The 26,134-nt window shown below is 40.3% G+C and overlaps 2 protein-coding genes across 3 annotated transcripts in view; one reads left to right on the top strand and one right to left on the bottom strand.

Annotated features, from left to right (window-relative positions):
- ZFC3H1 (zinc finger C3H1-type containing) overlaps positions 1 to 10,361 on the bottom strand; it is a 62,034-nt gene extending 51,673 nt beyond the window's left edge. Inside the window, exons 1-3 of the mRNA XM_056130655.1 lie at positions 9,912 to 10,361; positions 9,493 to 9,842; positions 4,869 to 5,285 (exon numbers count right to left, since the gene is read on the bottom strand). Coding sequence (XP_055986630.1) covers positions 4,869 to 5,285; positions 9,493 to 9,842; positions 9,912 to 10,180 — 1,036 coding nt within the window. The 5' untranslated portion in view covers positions 10,181 to 10,361. The remainder of the gene's footprint in view (positions 1 to 4,868; positions 5,286 to 9,492; positions 9,843 to 9,911) is intronic.
- A 363-nt stretch (positions 10,362 to 10,724) lies between these two features.
- Positions 10,725 to 22,680, top strand: THAP2 (THAP domain containing 2). 2 transcript variants are annotated; one of them, XM_056130654.1, is made up of 3 exons: positions 10,725 to 11,168; positions 19,200 to 19,395; positions 21,816 to 22,680. In XM_056130654.1, the coding sequence occupies exons 1-3, from the start codon at positions 11,098 to 11,100 to the stop codon at positions 22,203 to 22,205; spliced, it is 657 nt and encodes a 218-aa protein (XP_055986629.1). In that variant the 5' UTR covers positions 10,725 to 11,097; the 3' UTR covers positions 22,206 to 22,680. The 2 variants fall into 2 exon arrangements, 1 of the variants encoding a protein (XP_055986629.1); XR_008794803.1 differs by lacking the exons at positions 19,200 to 19,395; positions 21,816 to 22,680 and adding an exon at positions 11,476 to 11,998.
- Positions 22,681 to 26,134: the final 3,454 nt, after the last annotated feature.

Below are 26,134 nucleotides of genomic sequence, written 5' to 3'. Positions count from 1 at the left end.
GAGGCTGACCTGGTTTGATCCCAGCTCAATTCCTGGCTCTGTATAATGGTCTCCTGAGCACAGCCAAGAGTGATCCATGAGCACAGAGCCAGAAGAAAGCCCTGAGTGCCAACAAGTGTTTAAATAAGTGCATGAAAAGATAAAATGATAAAAACTATACATTGCATCCTTAGGCCTGACAGGCTGAGAACTGCTCAGGCCCCCCTGGCCTCTTGAGTACCCCTTACAGCCTCCCCCCTTCCCCCCCAAAACAAAAAAGTATATATATATATACATATACATATATATATCATAATCAGTAGGCTGGAGAGATAAAACAGCAGTTAGGGTGCTTGCCTTACATACTGCCAACACAGGTTTGATCCCCAACACCACATATGGTCCCCTGAGCATTGCCAAGAGGAAGCCCTAAGCAGACAGGTGTGGCCCAAAACTTAACAGCAACAAGATAAAAATAATTGATGAGTTTATGCAGATTAGACACAGTGAAAGGATCAATGACCTGAAAGATGCCACATAAGAAACTTGTTTTCAAAAAATACAAAGTTACAAGGAATTAGAAAGTTTAAATAGAAGATAAAGTGAGAAAAGCTAATATAGCATACATCTATAGTTTCCAAAGATAAAATATTACTTTAACGTTAAATTCCCAAAATTAACAAAAAGTACTGCAAACTCAATTCCATGCTCATAAGCAATAACTATAATCAACACAGCCTGGTAAAAGGCAGATTTAACAAACTCAATAAAATACTGAGCTGTTAAAAAGGAGGCTGGGTGGGGCTGGAGAGATAGCACAGAGGGTAGGGCATTTGCCTTGCCAGCGGCCGACCCGGGTTCGATTCCCAGCATCCCATATGGTCCCCTGAGTACCGCCAGGAGTAACTCCTGAGTGCAGAGCCAAGAGTAACCCTGGTGCATCGTCGTGTGACCCAAAAAGCAAAAAAAAAAAAAAAAAAAAAAAGGCTGGAGTGACAGTATAATGGAAAAGTGCCTGCCTTGCACACGGCTGACCCAGGTTGAATCACAGCCACTGCATATGGCACCCCAAGCCATCTGGAGTGATCCCTGAGCATAGAGCCAAAAGCAAATCCTGAGCACACCAGGAATAACAAAAAGGAAGGAAGGAAGGAAGGAAGGAAGGAAGGAAGGAAGGAAGGAAGGAAGGAAGGAAGGAAGGAAGGAAGGAAGGAAGGGAGGGAGTGAGTTATAGAGGGGAGGGGAGGGGAGGGGAAGGGAGGGGAGGGGAAGGGACGGGAGGGGAAGGGGGAGGGGGAAGGGGAGGGGGAGGGGGAAGAGAAAGGGAAGGGGGAGGGGGAGGGGAATGGGGAGGGGAAGGGGGAGGGGAATGGGGAAGAATAAAAAGAAAAGACTAAACTAGGGAGATGGCCCAAACAGGTTGAGTGCACATCTTTACATAACAGACACTGTGCTCAACTCTTAGCATGACATGGCCCCACACACAAGCAAGATCAGCTGTAGCCTGGTGACCCCCACTGGGCTCAATCAGCACAGCACTACTGAGCAATCAAGCCTCAACAAAATGGACCAAACTTCACTGGAAATGATCTGTTTTCACCCGCCCCACCAAGTGAAGATCATGAAAATTTAAAACAAACTTGATCTAATAATCTACACACTCCTTTCAAAGCATAGAACAGAAAATTTGATCACCTACAAGACTAGCAAACAATTCTACAAATATTTAAAAGATTAGTATCCTTTTGTGGTCAGAGAGATAATCCAATGGATAGGACACTTGCCTTGACATCGAACCTGGGTTCCATCCCTGGCACCACATATGGTTGCACCCTCCTAGCCCCAAGCCCTGACAGAAGCGATCCCTGACTGTAGAGCTGGGCACCACTGGGTGAGGCCCAAAAAGCAAAGAAAAAGAAACAGATTGGTTTCCTTTAGATCTCATTCTCTAACAATATCATTGACTTAGAAATCTTTTTTTAAAGAAAAAAACAGACAGAAAAATCCGTATTTGGAAGTTAAGAGACATACGTTCAAATAACCTACAAAGAAGTAAAACTAAAAATACTTAGAATAAAAGATACCTTACACATCAAAAACTGAAGAAGTAATTAATGTGAAATTCTTATAGTCTAAAAGATATGAGGCAAAAAAAGTTAAATGATTTTTCATCTGCCCCTCAGGTAGGGGGAGGGTGTGGGACAGGGGGTATACTTGGGGTTTTTGGTGGTGGAAAATGAGCACTGGTGAAGGTATGGGTATTTCATTGTATGACCAAGACTTAAACCTGAAAACTTTCTAACTGCTCTCACGGTGATTCGATAAATAAATTTATTAAAAAAAAAAAAAGAGGGAGAGTTCATGCGCAATTCAATCAGCCTAATCAATGGCTGAATAAATAGCAGTACTTCTACATTTAAAAAAAAAAGTTAATGATTTTTAAATGCTATGCATTTATTTCTAAGGAAACTTTCAGTAGGGAAGGCACTAAACCTGGAACTAATTTCATGAGGCAAAAAGGAACTGACTCATAAATGACATAGATGATAGAATGGGGGGGGGGGTGAAGGGGACTTATTTTGCTTGTTTCTGGACCCCACTGAACTGTGCTTGGGAATCACTCCAGATGCTGCCAGGGTTCAAACCCAGGTTGGCCATATGCAAGACAAGTGCCTTACCTGCCATACTGCCCCCAAGATTAGATACTTAGACAATGAATAAATAAGATAAATACATTTTACCCAGAACTTGAAATGAACAATTTAAAACCTTCCCAGGTAAAGGTAAAGGTAAAGGCCCTCCCGTTGATCGTCGATTTGCTCGAGCGGGCCCAGTAACGTCTCCATTGGAGACGTTGTTGTTACTGTGTCTGGCATATCCAATACTCTCGGTAGCTTGCCGGGCTCTCCGAGAGGGGCGGAGGAATCGAACTCGAGTCGGCCATGTTGGCCGCTTGTAAGGCGAACGCCCTACCCGCTGTGCTATCGCTCCAGCCCAGAAAAAACCTATATCCAGGCTTTCACCAATAAGCTGTAAGATGTACCAGGAATGATAGCAATCTCACTGTTACAGAGGATAGAAAGGAAATCACTCAACAACTCATTTTGAGTATCACACCCTTGTATTAAAACTAGGCAAAAATAAAAACCAGCTCAAGAGAGATAGTACAGGGAGGTGAGAGGTACAGGTGTGGATTTGTGGTGCTTGCCTTGCCAACCCTGTTCCATTCATGGCACTGAATATGGTTTTCCTCCCCCACACCTCTACCTCCAATACCACCAGGAGTGATCTCTGAGCAGAGCAAGGAGTAAGCACCTCCAGGTTAGCGTCCCCTGCCCACTCCCCCAAAGTAGTACAGTCACGGGGGTGCAGAGAGCTCAATGGCCTGGGATATATGCTTTGTGGAAAGCCTGGGTTCAGTTCCCAGCACTGCATGTTCCCCTCTGCACTCAGCTGAAAAAGAGACCCATCACTAAGCACATAGCCAGCCCGGAATAGCCCCTCAGAGCACCGGCAAGTTTATACACACATTACAGGCTATGCACCTAGATGAAGATCCTTAACAGAACATTAGCAAAATTTTACTTAAAATCACACCAAACTGAAAAAATCTATGATTACCAAATGAATGGTCACCAAATAAGATAAAGGTTAGGAAAGGGAGGAACTGGCCAGAGAGGAGTAGGTAGGGTGCTGAGAATTGGTCTTTGTGTGCTACGCTTATAACCTAGGAACTTAGGCAAAACATTCACTCTACCACCGAGTTACACCTCTAGCTCTTGTTTCTCTTTTGTAACTGGGGTGGCAGGTAACAGCTATACAACCATTTGGTCAAAACTCAAAAGAACCAGGGGCCAGAGAGATAGGGCAGTAGGTAAGGCTTTTTTGCCTTGCACACAGTCAATCAGGGTGGGATTCCCCAAAATGGTCCTTAAAGCACCACCAGAATAATCTCTGAGCACAGAGCCAGAAGAAAGCCCTGAGCATGCCCGGGTATGACCCAAACACCAAAAAGTCAAAAAAAATTTTTTTTAGAAACCTCAAAGACCTATAACCTAAATGGGGTAAGTTCTACTGTATATAAATTATGCCTTCAGAAAAAAAATTAAATCCATTAACTTAAAACAAATCACAAAATCCATCATGAAAATAAATTATAGATGAAAAATTAAAGCCCTTCTCTGTTATGAAGAAAATAGGTTTACTAAATTCCAGCATCTATTCATGATGAAAATTGCAAACAAAAAATACTGGGGCAAAACTTCATTAAATAAATTTTTTTTAAAAAAAGTTTGAAGTAAATGTCAAGGACCCAGAGAGAAAATACAGAGAATAAGGCATTTGCTTTGCATGCAGCAGGCCTAGGTTCAATCTTCTGCACCTCATATGGTTCCCATGAGCCTGCTAAGGGTGATCCTTGGGCAAAGAGCCAGGAGTAAGCTCTGAGCACCATTAGGAGTGGCACAAAAAAACAAAAAAATGTCAAAATACCTTCAAGTTAGGTAACAAAGATATCCACTATCAATTTGGATACAAAACTTGTCAATATTCAATGACTGTCTACATAAAAAAATTCAGACAATTAAAATAATTTGGGCTGGAGCGAGAGCACAGCGGGTAGGGCGTTCACCTTACAAGCGGCTAACATGGCCGACCCGAGTTCGATTCCTCTGCCTCTCTCGGAGAGCCCGGCAAGCTACCGAGAGTATTCGATATGCCAGACACAGTAACAACAAAGTCTCCAATGGAGACGTTACTGGGCCCGCTTGAGCAAATCGACGATCAACGGGAGGGCCTTTACCTTTACCTAAAATAATTTAATGAAATACGCTAGCAAAACAAGTTACCCCTAGAATTTTATAACTAATTTAAATCTCTAATTCTATTACCTTGGCTCGATTCTGTAGTGTCCGATTTCAGGGAAAGCTGCTTTGTTCCATCTTTAACTTTTTTCAACCGGTTCTTATCTCCTGGTAAAGTTAATTTTTGCCTGAGTGGTTTTAATTCAAATGCCTGAAAAGTTTTGACTTGGGTTTTCTCCTCAGGAGCTACCTCTTTAGTTGAGTCCTTTGTAATACTGACAGTATCAGTGCTTGTTTGGTCCTCACAGTTCAATGTTTTAGGATCTTCCTGCACACTCTCTTCTTTGCTACTCAAAGCTAGTTTTTCATCCTTATTGATACACTCTAGTTCCAACTGTATTTGTTTATACTTCAAAAGTAAATCTTCAAAAGTTTCCTCCCCACAGTTCTCACTTTTTGAAGAATAGTTCTGTTTTCTTGATGGGGATCTTCCAAAACTTTTGGCTGAACGGCACATTAAGGAAATCAGTGTCCAAAAATTTTCCAGTTACTTTAACAAAAACACATTAAGTTACAGATGAATAGTTTCCCTTTTTAATTTGCTTTTCAATAAAATTGTTATTATTAATCAGATTCCATTTAATATGCACAATTAGTGACCATTTTAACTATGTGACTATACTTCAAAATTTAACAGGTATAAACAGCTTGCTTACAAAACCAGTTAGTAATTAGCTACAGTATCCAAAAGTATCCCCGCCTAGTTAAGTTATAGCATCTTTCCTTTTTAGATACCAGGAAGGCTTATAACAAGCTGGATATTACAAGACACTCTCCTGAAGGAAGAGGGAGAAGGTAAATGGCTTGTCACCAATATGGGTAATTTTCTTCTTCTAAATTTCTTCTCATGTTTCAAATTGAAAAAAAATTTAAAGGTTAAAAAGACACTGACAAAACTAATTTACAAACAAGAAACATTTTCTTAAAAACCTAATCATAACAATCTTATAACTCACATACTAACATCCCACACATGACAAACAATGAAGACAGTTATATAATTTTTTAAGTCTCTTTAACAAGGATTCAAAAACAAAGATTTTTCATCACTTTTCTAACATAGACAAACAGCAACAGGATTTCTTCCTTGGGAATGGCTACAATATTTTTAACTATAATTTTTAGACAAAATCAATTATTTAAATCATTTATGAGATTTGTTACCTCACTTCTCCAGCCCCAAAATTATCAAGTAAAAGCACTTTAGAAAGTTTTCAAACAACTTGACATTTAGACTTGCAGACCAATTCCCAATAGGCTAGAACAGTATAGTTCCCTAAATATACTTCTCTTTATGACAATTTACACGAACAATTTGTGAAGATTCTCAAACTTCCCTAATTCAAGAATGTAAATCACCAGCAAATACTACAGAAACTGCTCACTGCAACTGGAAATCTTAACAGTTCTGCAAATGAAACTGTTCTAGAAAAGTTTTGGTTCTCTGAGCTCATCTTTTCAAACAAGTTCCTTGAGATTAGTTTCTTATTACCTATCCTATTCTTGAACCAAATATAATCTGGCTTCTTCTGGCATTATTGACCAGGTTGCTTAAACCTTATTCCACCTGATAATCTCTGCAGCACTGGATACCAAATCACTTGCCCTGGCTTCCTTACCACTTTGTTTTTCCTTTAAGTCTTTATGATTCCTCCAACTGCTGCAATAATGGTGCTCTCCAGGGAGCTTAATTTAGCTAACACTTCTTTTTCAATTTTACTTTAGGCAGCATGATTTACAATAGTGTTAATGGTAGGGGGTTCATACACAAAACATTCCAGCACCATACCATCCACAAATGTTTCCTGCATTCCTATACTTTGTCTCTTCATTTTGAGCAACTAGAAGCATTTCCACTAGTTTGATATACAGCAAGTCGTTTTTGAAAGACATTTGGAATTCTGCCTTCCACAAACTGTTCCCTCATATTTGTAGCTAATCTTTCTGGAATATAAATTTGATCAGATCACTTCCATTGTTTAAATCTAAGAGCCCAAAATCCTTAAATCGCATAAAATGACTTCAGGGTTTGACCTATATTTCCTGTCTAACCTCAGTTTCCTGTTCATTAGCTTAAGTATAGTTTTATGTTTAGATTTTTCTGTTCTTCAAGTTGAACTCAATACAAATTTCACCTCTTAAAAGAAAATTACTTGCTTCCCTCATTCTACTGTTAAGTACACTTGTACATAAATTGTGTAAATAACCAGCATTTATCTCATTTTTAGTGGAGCTACCAAAAGGCACAACCCACAGAAACTGAAGAAAAGAACCAGAGACTTCAGAAAAGTGTGTAAAGGCAAAGAGTAAATACACCAACAAAAAGATAATTAAAGGAAAGATGAATGCGACCAAGTTGTGCCTACAACTTGTTTACTTCAAGGTTAAATGAATTTTACTCTTGACTATATAAAATAGCTAGAATAAAACTAACCCTCAAAAGATTTGCTTTTAAGCTTTAATTTCTAATTGAAACCTGGTTTTAAAAATAGCTATTTGACCGTTATAGCTGTAGGTCAAACCTGAAGGATTTCCTACTGATGAGATGCTGGCATAATTGTCAGTTCTTATCAGACTTAGACGTTTCAAACAGCAGTCCATTCAAAGGAGACATATGTCAAAACAGATTAACGAACATCTTTTGCTATGAAAAAATAAGAAAACAGAAAACAGGAACTGGGATAGAATGTTTTCTTCAATATCTTCAGCTTTATCCATGTACATTATTACAGAGAAAAAAACTTAAAAGAGTAAATAATTCACTGAGCCAGGGAAATAATTCCAAGGGCTAATACACGCACTTTGCATGCTGGAGGTGAGAATTTTATTGGAACATGTTCCCCAAGCACTGAGAGGCAAAACCCAAGCAACTGAGCTTGCAAAAGCTTCAGCACCTGGTGTGGTTTGGGAGGGGGTGTGGGGGAAACCACACCAACTAACCTGTACTGATGTACTTCACAGTCTTAGAAAGGAGCCACAGAGTAACTCTTCCTCGCTCTTTGTGCAATGTTTGTAAAACAACATTATAATAACCATACAATAGAAATGACTAAAAGTGAGTATAATTGACTTTAAAAGAATTTGTATTACAAATTTTGTTAGCTCAGATTACACAAAGTGCCTGGTAACTAAGCTTTCCTTCACAAATTCTTACAAATACCACCTCAAGGATGGATTACTGATACTTCATAAGGAAAACAATGGGCAGAGGATCAAAATAAGCATCCTTAATTCTTAAGTGCAGCACCTGTGAAAAGAAAAACAGCAAACAGCTCATTCTGAACAGTTATTATAGCAATTAAATGGAACATTTTCCTGTACTTGTTTCACAGTATAAGCCTGTTTCTGTGGAACCTTAATAAACCTGAGGCCAAATTGGTAATATATTAATGGATGAAATAAGGCTGGATTATATGCAAACCAACTCATGAACTCCCTTCTCTAACAAGATTAAATAGAAAAACTGACTTTTTACATGGCTCAATTTAAACTTTCTATATTCAACTCTAATTTCTTTGCTACTCCGATACAAATTAAAAGTCTGGGGGCGGGCTCAAAGTAATAGTACAATGAGTAAGATCCTTGCATTGACACTACAGACCAGGATTCGATCCCCAAGCACCAAAAGCAGAGCAGAGCCAGCAATAAGCCTAAGCAAAGCTGGGTGTGGCCCAAAACAAAAAGTTTAATCTCTGAATTAAAAAAATACACATATGTATGTGCTTAAATAGCCCTTCTGCTTTCAGACTCAAGAATACTTGGGTTTAAAAACAATCCTGGGCATAAGTTTCATAACTTGAGGGGCCAGGGCAACAGTACAGCAGGTAAGGCATTTGCGTTGCACTCGGCCAACTTGGGTTCGATCTCCGGGCCGACTTGGGTTCGATCTCAGGCATCCCATATGGTCCCCCAAGCACCGACAGGAGTAATCCTGAGTGCCGAGCCAGCTGTAACCCCTGAACATCGCTGGTAGTGGCCCAAAAAAAAAAAAAATTGCTGTCCAACCGTTCTCTTTTTCTGCCCCACCCTGTTGAGCACCAAGAGTCCCAAAATAAGAGAACTTAAGGACTAGGAAGGCTAAGGAGCGAAGAATTTAAAAGCTCAAGAATTTAAAAGCTCAACGTTACTAAGAGCCAGCCTGAGACACAAAAAGAAACAGGCTTACACAGAGTGAAGCTTCAGTTTTCAATGCCAGAGGGCAACACGAGACAAGAACAGGATTCCCCAATGTCTGACGATTACACACCCCAGTTGAAACCAAGTTCGCGTAAAAAACAAAGTTCCAGGCCCGCAAAACCAAGAACTGCGATCTGGACTTCAAAACCAGATCTCAGTTTGAGCCCCCCCAAAAATTTGAGCCCAATCCGTAATACAATGGAGGGGGAGGAGGAAGGGAGGAAGAGCGAGAGAGGGGGGAACAGAGAAATAAAGGAGTGGGGGGAGACATCGTATCCAAACCAAGTCATCGGCAGACTCCACCCCACAACGTGCGCCGCGGAGAACACAGAGAAAAACTCACTTTCTGCTGACACCGACAAAACCAGCGGTTCGGGCGGTTCAGAATAGTGACTTGTCCCCGGGACCTAGGAATGACGCTACAGGGAACTTGAGCAAGTGACACACCCAGGGCGGCCCGCCACGTTAAGGATACAACTCTTCCGAGGCGGAGAGGGCTCTCGCCAGTTCTGGCCGCCGCCGCCGAATCCGGATCCCGGTCCTCCTCCCAGCGGAGGTCGGCCCCCGGGCTTGCCTCCGCGCTCCACCCCGCCGCGCCCCCGACTCCAGCGACTCCCACCCCGGTACGGCCGGCCGCGAAAGCGGAAACGGTCCAAGGCGAGGTGGCTCCGCTCCCAGAAGGACGGCCGGGGGCTGCTCTCCGACAGCGAGTTCGAAGGCATCCGCACGGCGGGAGGGTGAGACCGGAACGGCTCTTTGGGTCGGTAGCTGCTGTGTCCCCTGAGGTGGCCCCGCTCCGACGCGTGCCGCGAGCGTGAGAAATTTCTCAGCTGCTGCTGCGGCGGCGGCTGCTGCTGCTGTTGCTGCTGTTGCTGCTGCTGCTGTTGCTGCTGCTGTTGCTGCTGCTGCGATGAGGACGACGACGAGGAGGAGCCACCGCCTCCGCCCGATCCACCGCCCCGGGCCGGGTGTGGCGGCCTTCGGCGCGGGTACGGTAACAGCCCGCCGCCACCGCCACCGCCGCCGCCGCTGCTGCTGCTGCTACTCCGGCTCCGTATCTGACTGTTATTATCGTCGTCGCTGATCTCCCCATCTTCAAGCTCCCCTTCTTCCTTAGGCGAGAGGCCACTGGAGGCCGGGACCGGAGGGTCCGCGGTCGCCATCCGGGGAGCAGCGCCTGGCACTCAACCTTAGCCCTCCGTCCGGGGCTCCGCCCGACAATTGCCTCCCTCCCTGGTTCCCTTCTTTTCTAACGGACCCGGTCAGTGCGGCCTTACCCTATTTTCGGACACCCAGCGGGCTCTGCTCCCCAACTTCCCCGCACCCCCAGCTCCTTCTCGCCGGACCGTCGCAACCCAGTTCCTTTCCCTAGCGCCCCCTTGCTCCTCCGCGATCGGGGCTCTTCCGCCTCGCGAGAAAGGGGCTCTGAAAGTGGCCTGTCCGAGACGTCACTTCCGGCGGCTCGCCGGAAACAAGGCTCCCAGTTCGCGCGATAACATCGGGACAGCGTGATGTGGTCTGGGAATTGCAGTCTCTCTCTCGCTCTCTCCTCTTCTCTCCCTCCCCGAAGTGCACCTTCCAGCCTATCGCCGACGTCCGCTGCGGGGGCTGGCCCGGACATTGGCGAAGAGGGGCTCGGTGGGCGGGGCTTACTCTACATCTCCGCCACTAGAGAGTTTCGTAGTAATCGAAGCCGGGAGCGGGGGAGGTCTCTTTTTAATTGCTCGGACGCGGGTGTAGCCCCTCCCTCTCTGAGGGGCCGGGGAAGGGGGCGGGCCCTGTCGGCCATGTTGGTGAAGGGAAGCGTAGGCGTCTGGGGCTCTAGCGGTGTCGGCTCCGCTGGCCCGAATCCGCCATATTAATAAAGAGAAAGCCGGTTGACGTCCGCACACACACTCACACACACTCACACCGTCACATACACACACACCCCTTCTTCCCACCGTGTTCCCACGACTCAGTCGGTAGATTTCACCCCCCAACTCACACCGGTTCCCCCTTCCCCACCCCCATGCCCTTCTTGCCCAGCCTCTGCCCGAAGCAACTGTAGCAGGCTGCGCCGAATGAGGGGGCGAGGGAAATGCCGACCAATTGCGCCGCGGCGGGCTGTGCTACCACCTACAACAAGCACATTAACATCAGCTTCCACAGGTAATCCGGGCAGGGAGCCGGGGCGGGAGGGAAGCCGGGGGGCGCCTGGCGCGGGCTGCCGTGTGGCGGGAAGCCGAGGGTCCTGCTCGTTCTGAGAGCGCCGCACAGCTCGGCCAGGGAGACGTGTCGCCCTTTGTGTGATGCTCAGATCTGTCCGGCTTTTCCTTTCCCCGCGGGGGAGGCTTACTCGCTTTCGGAAAGAAATCCACGTTCTGTCCCGTGCTGTCTCTCTCCTAACCAGGGAAAGTGACTAGAGGATGCTCTAATTTTTTTTTCCTTTTTTTTTTTTTTTACTCCTCTCTATTAGACCGAGTCTTGACATTAATTATGCCATAAGAGGAAGAGAGGCGTTCCTGTTCACGTCAGCAATCATCTTTAAAGCCTGCTGTGTTCCCGTTAAACTTAGTCATGCTCACTAGCTGAATTTACATGGGAAATGCTTGGATTTTTTTTTTCTTTTAATAGTCACTGTAACTCGGATAAAATGTCACTGGTAGCCATGGGAGTAAGCGATGTTAAGCGCAAATGACAAGCTTTCTAGGACAAGAGTAATAGGGTGTGTTTTGTTATGCCTTTGTTTGCTGGGAAAAGCAATTAAAATTCTTTAGTTCTGTCAAAGCATACCTCTTGAAAGCACTTTGATCACTACAAGTAAATGTGCGTCTTCTCTGCAATTACCTGCCGTGTACCTGAAGAAAAGAAGCAATGATTTAAATGAAAACAGTTCTGGTTTATATACCACTCAGTTTAAGAAAATCATATCCTTGACCTTTTCCCCACTTCGTTTTATCCCCATATTAAAATCTGCCTCTTTAAAGCAAATACAACAACTTGTGATGTTTCTGTTTTTCAGCTACTCCATGCAAATGTAGTGCTTCATTTTTCCATCGAAAGTCTACAGATTACTGCCTGACTTTGTGTTAGGGATCCAGAAAGACCTTAGCCTCCCAGTGTTTAGTGTTAATGGGAAAGAAAGACATAATTACTGTGAAGTGCCAGAGAAGAGACATTCAGGGAGATGTAAAGTGACCTTGAAAAGTCAAAGAACACTTCTCAAAGGATGTGAAATATCAAATGAAAGGAAAGGGTGACACATTGGCTCCTTTATGCTACTTTGAATGGTTTTCTATTTTATAGAGTAATGAGAAGCTTTCAGAGAAGTTTTTTAAAACCTGGTCTTTTGGGGGACTGGAGCAATAGCACAGTGGGGGAGGGCAGTTGCCTTGCACGCAACCAACCCAGTTCGATTCCCAGCATCCCATATAGTCCCCTGAGTACCGCCAGGAGTAATTACTGAGTGCAGAGCCAGGAGTAACCCCTGTGCATTGCCTGATGTGACCCAAAAAGTAAAAAAAAAAAAAAAATTTGATCTTTTTTGATGTACATGTTTAAAAAAAAAACTGACTGCCAGGACAACAATAGTACAGTGGGTAGGATGCTTGCCTGTGGCTGACTGAGGTTCTATCCCTGGCACTCTATATGGTCCCCTGAGATGGCCAGGAGTGATCCCTGAGCACAGAGCCATGAGTGAGCCTTGAGCACTGCCAAATGTGGCCCAAAAACTAAAAATAAGTTAAAATAAATTAAAAACTCATTGAAGTGTACACAATTATTGTGCTAAAATGTTGCTCAAGCATCATGGAGAGAGGATGAGTCTGATGAGAAAAATTATTACAGATTGATAATTTACGTTTTTTGTCCTTCACAAAGAACTCCCACTACAGTGTCAACGGAACTAAACAGTATATTCAGCTGCTGGCACAACTTGTGCTAATTTAGAAGATGTGACTATTGATAGAAGGAAAAAAGTTAGAAACATATGAAAACTAGTGAGTTTTCATATGGGAGAGGGAGTCAATATTAAATCTTTAAAAGAGGGGCTGGAGCGATGGTACAGCGAATAGAGCGTTTGCCTTGCAAGGGGCCAACCCAGGTTCAATCCCCGGCATCCCATATGGTCCCCCAAGCACTGCCAGGAGCAATTCTTGAGCATAGTGCCAGGAGTAACCCCTGAGCATCGCTGGGTAGACCCAAAAAGCAAAACATAAATTTTGAAAAATAAAAGTAAATGTTTAAAAAATGCATAGTGTAATAATATGTATAAAACAAACAATGTCCTCCCGTTGTTCATCGATTTTGCTTGAGTGGGCCCAGTAATGTCTCCATTTTGAGATTTCTTGTTACTGTGTTTGGCATATCGAATACGTCGCGGGTGGCTTGCCAGGCTTTGCCATGCGGGCAAGATACTCTCAGTAGCTAGCCGGGCTCTCCAATCGAACTCGAGTCGGCCATGTTGGCTGACATGCAAGGCAAAGGCCCTACTGCTGTGCTATCGCTCCAGCCCAATAATATGTATACCTTTACGTATTTGAATATTTACTTTCTATGAAATTAATTTTTTCATGTGAAGCCCCTCCAACATTTCTCTTAGAATTTTTATAATAAAAATGCATTCCTATCTCATAAATACACCTAACTTTTCTCCTGGGATATTAGTAGACTTCTTTATTCCTACATGCAAGTTGTGTTGCCTTAAATTACTGTCACCCTTTTTCTTCTTACCTAGACCAGTCCAGTATAAATCTTATTAGTAATCTGAAATTGCTCTTGTTAAGATGAGTTGTTGCTCTGACTTTACTTTCCATAGCATGTGAACATTTTTCTTTGAAATACTCTCTACTTTTGTAATATTTGAAGCATTGGTTGTTATAACCTCTCCACTCTCCTTTGCTAGCCCTTCTCCCTATATCCTGATCTAGGTCTGTCATCAAAATAATTTCATCTGTTCTTCTGGTTTCACTATCCACTTGCTGATGCCTCCCAAATAATTCTCCAGGGGTTCCCAAACTTATTTGGCCTACCACCCTTTTTAAAAAGTTAAAATGAAAAGGATTAATCCCCTCCTGGAAATCTATCATCTTTAAATAACGTGCACACCAGTTGCACTGGTGTCTACTACTAACACCCACGTGGATCATGTCAGTACTTACTCACCCCTGCCCCAAGTGGTACTGCCTACTTTGGGGCATACTGCACTAACAGGTTTTTCATTTGTCCTCACTTTCAGCAGATCAGCACTATTAATGAGGGACAGGGGCTGGGGCTCAAGCCATAGAGCATATGGCTTCCGTATATGGGGCCCTACATTAAAATCCCACCCTAGCACCTCAGTAACAAAACTATGTCCTTAATCTTCCTCCAAGCCTGCCCCACTTCCTATATGCCTATTCTCAGTAGATGAAATCACCACCCACACATATTTGAAGGTCAGTTTCCCTTCTTACAGTTCCCAGTAATTGTTGATTGGATTACTACTTTTTTAACTATATCATAGTTCTGTTCATGCACTGCTTGGCAATTTTTTCACAATGAGCAGGGTGTTGCTAAATGTTTAACAACTAGATCTCCAGGAAAGAGGAAAGTCCTGATTTGTAATGTTTGGCCAGTTTTCATGATATAACATATTTAAGATACCAACATGACACTGATGATGAATTTAGGAAGAAATGTACACACTGGTCTATAGTGTTTACAACATACAACTGCAATAGACATAACTTAAAAGTACAAGCAATAATAAGGAAATAGCTTGTTTTTAGCATATTGTATTTACGTAATTTAATTTAAAAATGGCTGTGTTTAGCAACCACTTAAAACATTTTTTGTTGGGGGCAGGAGCAATAGCACAATGGATAGGGCGTTTGCCTTGCACGCAGCCAACCTGGGTTCGATTCCCAGCATCCCATATGGTCCTCTGAGCACCGCCAGGAGTAATTCCTGAGTGCAGAGCCAGGAGTAACCCCTGTAAATTGCCAGGTGTGACCTAAGAAGCCAAAAAAAAAAAATTTTTTTTGTTAACTGTCAGCTTTCTAAATTTGGTCTTTCAACAGCTTACCAGTGTCATTTTGGATAAACTTCAGAATTACTCAGCAACTTAGAAAGCCCTCCAACATAATTCTATGTCATTCTTCTGGGTCTACTAAGAATACCAGGTGCTTTCCTTTGTTTCCCTAGTTAGTTCCTGCTCTCCTAACACCTCCCTTCTAGATTAGACTTTCTATCTTATGGTTTTATATGACCCTCTTCATGTTAATTTGTAACACGCATGATACTTATAGTAATTTAATATCAAATAACATTTATGTCATTACCATTAACTGTGCATTGGGCTAAGAATTCACTTGGTTTCATTCAAAACTTTGAACCACACTAGAGTTCATTATTATCTACTTTATAGAAGACAAAACTGAGGTCTAAAGCCATTCAGCCAGATTACCATGTGGTTTTACTCCAGATACTTTTCTTAGACAATTTTCTACTCTATCAGATATTCAATTTTGTACCTTTCGTATTATACTATAGGGAGGATACTAACATTATCCTCCCTGTAGTATAATAGAAAAGGTACAGAAGGAGAGTATAAGTATACTTCCTACAGTATACTACTACATATAGTAAAGTATAAGAAAGGCACTGTAAAGAGTATAGTATGAGAAGGTAATCTCTGTGAAGAGAGATCAGTTTTCTTTATCACTCTGAAATCAGCCCGTAGGAGAGTAAGACCCAAACAAAATAGCATTGTTTAAACTGACAGATTTTCCAAAGCTTTTAATGTTCTGAAAGTCTGGTTCTAATACTGCATAACCATCTGTAACCGCCATGTCAATTTTGCAATTTTGCACAGGATGATTTTTTATTGAAGTCAGCTTATCAAGTATATCACCCTTTGAAAGTGCCGATAAAATCCAAATAACTTGCAAAAATGACTAGGTTATTGTTAAAACTAGCCAATTCAAATTATAAAATTAATTGGGTATTCCAATATGGATCATCTAAACATTATTAATACCAATCCCCATTGGTTTTTCCATTTACTCATTGAGAAATATTCATTGAGTACTTTCTTCATGTGGCTGGAGTGATAGCACAGCAGGTAAGGGCATTTGCCTTGCACATGTCCGACCCGGGTTCGATTCCTCCGCTTCTCTCAGAGAGCCCTGCAAGCTACTGAGAGTATCCCACCTTCACGGCAGAGTCTGGCAAGCTCCCCGTGGCATATACAATATGCCAAAAACAGTAACAACAAGTCTCACAATGGAGACGTTACTGGTGCCGCTCGACCAAATCGATGAACAACGGGAGGACAGTGCTACAGTGCTACTTACTTCATAGGATAAAGTATTGAAAACAAGAACTCCTACATAGGAGAAATTTACCACTTAGTCAAAGAGACAGAAAAAGTAGTGATTAGAATGCAATACATTTAGGTCTATGTGATACAAGAACATCTAACCTAGACTAATTATCATCAAACACTTAGTTCGGAAGATGGAATTCCCAAACTGAAGGGTTTTATTGGAGGGAGAGGTGCTCCCAGGTGGTATTCAGGGGACCTCAGGCACTTCCAACAATTCTTGACCAATTGCCAGATGGTTGAATGTTAGGGTCTTTGGATACAGTGCTGCTCAGAAGGATGTTCAGGGCTACACCAGAAGTGTTCCAGGGGCCTTATGGTGCTGAGGATAGAACTGGGGTCCAGTACATGCAAGGCGTTTGTCCTAATCCTTTATATTACGTTCCTATTCCCACCAAAGTGAGTCTTTTATTGTTTTTTTATTTTGGAGCCACGCCTGGCAATGCTGGGATGGAGAAAAGAATATTCCAGCTCCGTGCTCATGTACTCCTGGTGCTTGGAGCAGCACTAGGGGAACTGTGTGCCAGGAGTTGGACCTGGGTCTCCTGCATGCAAAGCATGCATTCTGCCCATTGAGCTTTCTCTCCAGGTCCAAACTAAGTCTTAAGAAAGAGGAGGGGTGGGGCTGGAGCGATAGTACAGCGAGTAGGGCGTTTGCCTTGCACACGGCTGACCCGGGTTCAATTCCCAGCATCCCATATGGTCCTCCAAGCACCGCCAGGAGTAATTCCTGAATGCAGAGCCAGGAGTAACCACTGAGCATCGCTGGGTTATGACCCAAAAAGCAAAACAGAAAGAGGAGGGAGGGTGCCACACTTGGCGATTCTCACAGGTTACTCCTGATTCTTCACTCGGGAAACATTCCCAGCAGTGCTCGCAAGGAAGGCCAGGGATAAAAATCTGCATTGGCTGTGTGCAAGGCAAGACCCCACCCTACCATGTTCTCTGGTCCTAGAAGCTTGATTTTTAAGCTCTTAGGGCTTATGAAAAGTTTCCAACCTATTAAATATTGAAAGATATCTTTGAAATGAGAATACTTGACTATTAATAGATAAGAACTAAGCAAGTAGATAATTCACTTCAAGGGGGTTATAATGAAATAGAAATTCATATGAATTGTGGAGTGACAGACAAATGTTAATATCTTTGGATCACAGTGAATTTGCAGTTGGAAGACTAGGAATAGAAAGGTTCAATTCCCAGTACCCAATATGGTTTTCCTAGCCCCTTCAGCAATGATCCAAGAGAACAGTCAGGAATAAGCTTTGAGCATCACTAGATGTGACCCAATAAAGAAGGGAAGGTGTTTACCAGTAGATCTGGGCTTCCATTTCTTTGTGTTCATGTAACAGTATATTTGATACAGCTGAAGCTGGTACCTGCTGAAAGTTCCTTTGGGAATGCTGAAAGTTCCTTTGGGAACTTTTGAGCTACACAATCTTCTAACATTAATGTTTCTTTTCAAACCCTAGTCAGTACAAATTTTATTCTTCAAAGAACTGTTGACTGAGGAAGTGGCTTAATGGGCTTAAACATGCTTTGCATTGCAGAATCCTGGGTTCATTCACTGACACCACTTGGTTTTCTCTCACCACCACCCCCCACAACCCACACACAGCATGGGGTATGACAAAAAAATACTAAAAAGTTAAGCAGTACATGTTAATGATTCTCACACTGCCAGATCAGTCAACACTTTTTTTTTTTTTTTTTGCTTTTTGGGCCACACCCAGAGATGCTCAGGGGTTACTCCTGTCTCATGCACTCAGGAATTGCTCCTGGCGGTGCTCGGGGGACCATATGGGATGCTGGGAATCGAACCTGTGTTGGCCATGTTGGCTGCGTGCAAGGCAAACGCCTTACCCGCTGTGCTATCACTCCAGCCCCCAGTCAACACTTTTAACCACTAGCATTTTGAGACAGTTTTTATTTTTCTCTTAACAGGTGTACATGGGCTACAAATCAGTGTGTACAGCGGGTAGGGCATTTGCCTTGCACGCAGCCAACCAACCCGGGTTCGATTCCCAGCATCCCATATGGTCCCCTGAGCACCAACAGGAGTAACTCCTGAGTGCATGAACCAGGAGTAAGCCCTGAGCATCGCTGGGTATGACCCAAAAAGCAAAAAAAACCCAAAACCAAGCACCTTAACCCTTGTACTATTTTTCTGGCCCAGCTAGAATTTCTTTGTTTTTTTTTCTTTTTTTTTTTGTTTGTTGTTGTTGTTGTTGTTGTTTTTTATGGGGTATACTCTACAGAGTCATGGCTTACTCTTAGCTCTGCTAAGGGATCACTCCTGGTGGACTTTGGGGTCCATGTGGGGTGCCAGGGATTGAAACCGGGTTGGCCACATTCAAGGCAAACAGAGTTCCCACTGTACTATCTCTCTTATCTTTGGAACTTATTTTTAAAAGTGTTATCAGTTATATTGAAGTTAGAATAATTTAATAGTCTGCATGCATAGTACCTAATATTTGTAAGACTGCTAAGAGTTAAATATGTGAAAACAAAATGATCCATTGTTTTCAAAAAGCAAAATCATGTATTTCACTGGAAACTTAATAAGATAGAAAAATTACAAAAAAGTGGTATCATAACAGGAACGAATACAAGAATCTTCCTCTAAGCTTTTCTTGATAAAATTTAGTCTGTAGATAATCTGATTAATCTAATAATCTGGATATTACGATTTTATAATGGTTTCTTCACTTTTTATTTTTATTATATTATGTTTGGTATCAATGAGAAACAGTTATTTTAGCACCTTTTAAATTTTTATGTGCAGTCAGTGTGCTATCTGAAATTTGAGTTGCCTTTTTTTTTTCTTTTTGGTAAAGGTTTCCTTTGGATCCTAAAAGAAGAAAAGAATGGATTCGTCTGGTCAGACGCAAAAATTTTGTACCAGGAAAACACACTTTTCTCTGTTCAAAGCACTTTGAAGCCTCCTGTTTTGACCTAACGGGACAAACTAGACGACTTAAAATGGATGCTGTTCCAACCATTTTTGATTTCTGTACTCATATAAAGTCTATGGTAGGTGGTGTTACTTTTTATACTCATCTTTATCAGTTTTAAGCCCTGACCCTTTTTTCTTTATAAAGTGGAATAATTTCAAATACATTGAAATTGATATATAATCTTTTACCTCACAGAAGATGCAAAATTTCATTTGTGAAGTGAAAGTACAGTCTAGAATTAGTACACGATCTCTTGGCTTTTATTCTTTTGCCAATCCAAATTATTTTACTATAATTTTTTTTCACTACTATCAGTTATTATCAACAGTTGAACCATGATTTACAAAAACAAAGGATAATGATACCTCTGACATTACTCTGATTTTAAGAAGATATAAAGGTAATTTGTGCTTCTGTACTTTTATTCTTTAAGCAGTAGGCCTAAAGAAAAGCTTAAAGAATAATGGAGTGTATCAGTACTTGGGGAGGCATATAAAACACTTCATAAGGTTCAAGTATATGATCTGGACTTGAGTTTAGAGTTTGGAGCTTACTACAAGGCAATGATGATATCATGATAAGAGCAAATGCCATGAGTTAAGGGGTGAGTGAATAGTAACCAAAACTTACCAAGTGACATGTAAAAGGATGGAGAGATTTGAAATTGAGGAATGAATTTAAAATGTTTTATTGCAAGTTAGGGAATATCATCAGAGAGAGAAAAAAAAAGCTTCTGAGAGGCACAGGATCACTGAGATCTAAGGAAATATAATGAATAAAAATAGAGGGTTTTTAAAAAAAAAATGGTTTTATGCTGAAGAGGAGGACAGAATCCTTCTTCAGAGGAAAAACCACTACTTGAATTATTTGTTACAGTTAAATTTTACATTCATTAGTAACAATTTGGGAAGAAGTTGTGTAAACTAGTTACAAGAGATATTAGAAAGGTTCTAACAAGGCAACATTGTCTTTTTTATGTCTGTGTGCCTCCTGTACTGATTGATACCTATGGTACCCTGTTGAAATTGACCTATACCTATTTTTGACAGGAAAGTAGAAAGTTTGGTCATATAATGATTCAACAAATTCTTACTAAACTTTACATTATGTCAGCTTCTAAGTTAATTTAGAGTGTAAAGATCAAAAAAGAGTGTCTGCCCCTTCTTCCAACTAGAAGGGATACCATTTGTAGGTTTCATGAGCACAAGAACCATATTTGTCTTAACTGTTCACCATTGTATTCCTAGGAATTCATAAGTGAATTCCTATATGTTTCAAATACAACAAATGTTTTCAAAACAACAAATATTTATTGACTGAAAAACAAAAGCATGAGGTTATAATATAGTCTGAAAACTAAACACAGTTTTAGTATTGCTGAATATAATTCAAGGTAGTAAATGGTCAAATAAGATAAGGTCCTAAATGGCTTAGTCTGACTAGGGGGGAAAAAATTTTTCTCTTGATAATGAAGTGCAGAAAGAAAGTTTGCAAGTGTAGAAACATCAAATCTGTTAGAAAAATTATTCTGGTGGCAGAATAAGGATAATTGGGAATCAGAGTGAAGCACAGATCAGTAAATGTTTTTAAAAACATATTCAAGCTAGATATGATATGGGCCTCATAGCATGAAGAATGATGCAGAGGGCAGACAGATGGTACAGTTGGTAAGTTGACTTGCTTTGCCTGCTTTTACCTGGCTTCTGTAAGCAGCACCACATATGGTTCCCTGAGCCCCACTAAAAGTGTCCCCTGAACTCAGTACCAGGAGTAAGCCCAGAACACAGCTGGTAGTGACACAAAAAATGATGGAGCATGTTAGGGACGTAACTCAGTGGTAGCGTATATCTTACATGACTGAGGTTTTAGAAGTGGAGCAGAAAAATCCATGCTACAGATACTCAGGAGGTAGAAACTTGACAACTAATTGAAGGAGTTAAAGGGAAACATTCCTAAGGTTTCTGATTGGTGGAGGAGGAATGGAAGAGGTAACCGAACAATTAATGAAATCCGTTCAGGAATTTAGTACACTGGGAGTATTTTTTATTAAGCAAAACTCCTGGTGTGAAATATAAGTAAAACTGAGAGAATTGTATTTGCTTAAGAGAAAACTTAAACCAGTATCACAGATATACAAGATGTATAAATACATCTTACACTGAACTGAATGAGAACATTGCAAAGGAGTTTTAAAGACTCCATAGAATTATACTCAGTAATCTGGAAGAGACCTACTATGTCCACTGTGTTATTTCAAAATTTAGTGTTTGTATCTCTGAGAAGAAAAGGACAAAAATAAACAGATAACTAAATGTTAATTTACCTAGTTGAGAAATGTGAATCCATGAAAGCATGAGATAGGCTTCTGAGGTTTCCTCTCAAACTTTGATTGTTTTTTTAAAATAAGTTTAAATACTATTATCCAGAAGTGGACAAAATTTACTTTTTGGTATATTTCATAATTTATGTTCAATCCTCTAATTTTATTTGGATCAGAAACTGAAGTCAAGGAATCTTTTGAAGAAAAGCAACAGTTGTATTCCAACTGGACCATCTAATTTAAAATCAAACATCAATAATCAGCAAGTACTACTTGAACATAGTTATGCCTTTAGGAATCCTACGGAGGCAAAAAAGAGAATAATTAAGCTGGAAAAAGAAATAGCAAACTTAAGAAGAAAAATGAAAACTTGTCTACAAAAAGAACGTAGAGCAACTCGGAGATGGATCAAAGCCACTTGCTTGGTGAAGAATCTTGAAGCAAGTAACTTATTACCGAAGGGCACATCAGAACACATTCTTCCAACTGCCTTAAGCAATCTTCCTGTGGAAGGTTTTAAGATTCTTGAACAAGATCAGCAAAATAAAATATTACCAATTCTTTAAGACCAAGTACCTTCATTAAACATTAGTTTACATAGAACTTGATGCCCATTCTTCATTTTATTCAAAAGAAAAAATATTCAAGGAAGTTATGTCAAAATTGGGTATTTGATCAAGTTTTACTTGAAGCTACACTATTACTGTATAATTTATGAAGACTTGATTACAGAATAAAAAGGAAATTTTTGGTGAAATTTACATTTGAAAAGAAATGAAAGTGCCTTATATGAGAATTATGTGTTTAATTTTTTTCTACAAAATTGTGCATTTACAAAATGTTTTGTGTTTCTTTTAAAAAGACTTATAAGAAATAATCTACGACAAGTAATGTGTTTAGCTTATTTTAGAAAAAAATCTCTATATACCAAAGTTGGCATGTTACATTCTAAATAAGATGCTAAGTAGGAGTTAACCAACATTAAGTATGATTGTAAAACCACTGTATTTTATGCTAATTATTATTGGAACTATGATTTGGAAAATTTACTTAAAATTTACTTAGAATTTACTTAAAATTCTGAGGTATACGTGAAGTTCTTTTATTTCAGAATTCTCTACTTTTTTACCAGTAAGAGGTAATCATGGCCTCCAAATATTAGTTTTTAGAAAAATCATAAAATAGTTTGACCTTAAGAGTTATAAAATATACAAAATATCCTTGAGTAATCCAAGCTAAGTAAGGCATCAAGTAAATCTGGTAGCTGAATATATACACTGTCTAAGATAGCACATTGTGGTAATATAAAGATTGTGATCTAGCTTTTAACTTAATGAACAGTTAGATAAATATATGCTAACCTTTATCTCATAAAAATACATTTTCAATTTCAAAATTGATGCATTAGAAGTGAACACCCCATATTAAAAATTAGCCCAACCCCCTCTAATCTCATAATGATACCAAAACTCTAGCTTTTTTCCCAAAAAATTTTATGGCAGAATTTAGTCATAGACAAATCATTTACAGTATTTTATCTTCACAACTTACAACTTAAAATGGAACCACTTTATCTTACACATAACTTGCTTCTGACTCCTTTTTTAGAAAAAATAAAATAGAACAGCTGGAGTGCATAAGAGAAATAAAAAAAAGTTCTCTAAAAATACATGTGTCTGTGATTAAGCTATGCAAGTGCTAATTATTTCACAAAGCAGTATATTACAATTATTCTTGCAGCTGTTAAACAAGTAAAGGCTTTCCCTTTTCACTAGATAAATATTTAGTGGAATTCCCTTCAAACACTAATTTCCTTCAAATTTCCTTCAAACACTAGGTCAAATCATATAAAAGTGAGTACATGTGGGGCAAACCAGTGTACAGTAGGTAGGGCAATTGCCTTGCATGCAACTGACCTGGCTTCCATCCTCAGCATCCCACTGAGCACCATGAGAATTCCTGAATGCGGAGCCAGAAGTAACCCTTGAGCATCGCTGGATGTGCTTCTCTGCCCCAGCCCTCTGCCAAGAAATTTTTTTTTAATGAGTACATGCAAAAAAATTTTTTTAATGAGTACATGCAAAATTGAGTGATTTGGTCTCCTGATTGGAGCTTCTGACACATTGACATGAAAATATATTTGTAACAATATATTAATTATCACAAATTTTTCCTGTAAATTAATGATTACTTTAATGATTTTGGAATTGCTGGTTTATTTTTTTGCCTAAACCCAGGACTTCACACATGCAGTGCAAGTGCTTTCACACTCATCTGCAAAATTAAATCATTGACCCTTGTTTTTGTTTTTGCCAACTATTTGAATTACTGTTTTTTTTTCTTTAAATGACATTTGCTTGGATCCTGAAATGATCTTTTTACAGTACTAGTACCCATTCTTTTAGTAAGGAATACCTTCCGTGCAACGAGATTTTGCAAAAGCAAAGGTAAAAGAAACCTATTTTAGTTTTCAGACACTTAAGAGAACTATTTATGAAAATCTTTTTATGTATATCTTGTTAGTCATTTTATATTTGTCTTAATTTTTGGATATAGTACCTTGATATTGAAAATTTTTTTCTAATATCTTCTTTGGGGTTGACTTTGTTTTTTGGGTCCTTGAGACACACCCAATGGTGCTTGGGGCTACTCCCAGCTGAGTACACAGGGGTCATTCCTGACAGTACTCAGAAGACTATGAAGTGCTGGAGATTGAACCTGAGTCTAATATGTAATCACCAGCATACCAGTTATATTTACTTCATCACTGTATCACTGTCCTCCCGTTGTTCATTAAGTCTCTCTAGCGGGCCCAGTAACGTCTCCATCGGAGACTTTGTTGTTTGTGTTTGGCATATTGAATACATCACGGGTAGCTTGCCAGGCACTGTCACGCGGGCGAGATACTCTCAGTAGCTTGCCGGGCTCTCCGAGAGGGGCGGGGGAATTGAACTCGGGTTGGCCATGTTGGCTGCGTGCAAGGCAAACGCCCTACCGCTGTGCTATCGCTCCAGCCCTATCTACTTCATAGCTCAAAATAATTTAGTAAAATAATCATTTGAATATAAACTATGTTTTCCGAATATAATTTTCATGCAGTTCAACATCCTTCCCCAATATAAAATAAAAGATTAATATCACTGGTTTCTACCTTCGGTAAATAATACCTTGCCACTATAACATTATAGTTTTATTTGGGAGGAGTCACACCCCACGATACTTGGGGGATCATGTGGTTCCAGGGATCAAACCTGGGGCTCCTGAAGGCAAAAAAAAAAAAAAACAAGTGCTCCAACGGACTGAGCCACTTCCCCAAAGTCTGTCAACATTTTAAAAAATCACAAAAGTAAAATATAGTAAAATACGTAAGCCTTGATGCTTAATCTTCATTAATTATAAAACTATTAAATACATTGGCAGTCTGCAATTTTGATTTGGAAGGGCCAGACCTGGTGGTGCTCAGGATCTATTCCCAGCGAGTGCTCAGGGAACCATGCATGAACCCACGCTTCCTACACACAGATCTTCATCCCACTGAGCAATCTCTCCAGCCCTACAGTCATTTTTATAATACTTTTCTTTTGATGTGTTCATGTTATTTCCTTGTTCCTGTCCTAAAAACATGTTCCAAATTTTCTCTGCATGAAAATGTTTTTTTATGAGCATAAACTGTCTCTACCTCTATTCATTCTGTGTTCAATCATTCTTTCCTTATGTGCTAGTCTCAAAGACCCAGTCAAAGGCAAAAACTTGATTAAAAGGTGAATATGACATGATTTTATTCTTTTCAGTTGCCCTAAATTCTTAAGAAGCATTTTAATTTTAAATGTAATTTTTTAAATGCTGTAAAAAAAGCAATGAGAAGTTAATGGTGTTAAATTGGAAATTAATGAGGACATACAGACTTTAGATTTTCTAATAAGTCATGTTTAAAAAAAATAAACAGATTTTGGGAGCCCAAAGCGATAGTACACTGGGTAGAGTGTATGCTTGCACGTGACTGATCCAAGTTTGGTCCCTGGCATCCCATATGGTTCCCAGATTACTGCTGGGTGTGGCCCCAAAAACTAACTAAACAGGTTTCCTGAATGCCTTACCAAAGAAGGTAAAAGACACTGATGTCATCTGAATTACAGTGTTCCCTAAAATAGGTTGTAAGGTATTTTTCCCTCTAAAATGTACATAATTGTAACTAAAATATTACATCAAAGCAAAGTAATTGAGTTTGATATTTTGTACAAAATAACCCTACTAACACAAATTTTTTTTATAAAGTTCTTTTAACAGCACTGTGGCACCTACATGTTCTCATTCTTTACAAATATTCTCGGTATTAAATGATATTAGCTTTAATTTACAGATGTGAAAATTCTCTTCACGAGTAATTTACTCATTCAGACATTTACTATATACCAAATGCCTACAAGAAGACATATGCCAATAATATAAGAAGTTTTATATTTAACAACTGTTCAAGCTCCAAATTTTCTTATTT

This window comes from Sorex fumeus, unplaced genomic scaffold, assembly GCF_029834395.1.
Source record: "Sorex fumeus unplaced genomic scaffold, SorFum_2.1 ptg000081l, whole genome shotgun sequence".
NCBI classification, from domain to species: Eukaryota; Metazoa; Chordata; class Mammalia; order Eulipotyphla; family Soricidae; genus Sorex; species Sorex fumeus.
The sequence above is the reverse complement of the archived record's forward strand: the minus strand, read 5'-3'. Positions and strand labels throughout refer to the sequence as shown.

Excerpts from the sequence above, each read along its gene's own strand:
- THAP2 (XM_056130654.1), top strand. The coding sequence starts at position 11,098 with ATGCCGACCAATTGCGCCGCGGCGGGCTGTGCTACCACCTACAACAAG. Across the intron at positions 11,169-19,199 it reads ATTAACATCAGCTTCCACAG|GTTTCCTTTGGATCCTAAAA; the intron begins GTAATCCGGGCA and ends TTTTTGGTAAAG. Across the intron at positions 19,396-21,815 it reads GTACTCATATAAAGTCTATG|AAACTGAAGTCAAGGAATCT; the intron begins GTAGGTGGTGTT and ends TATTTGGATCAG.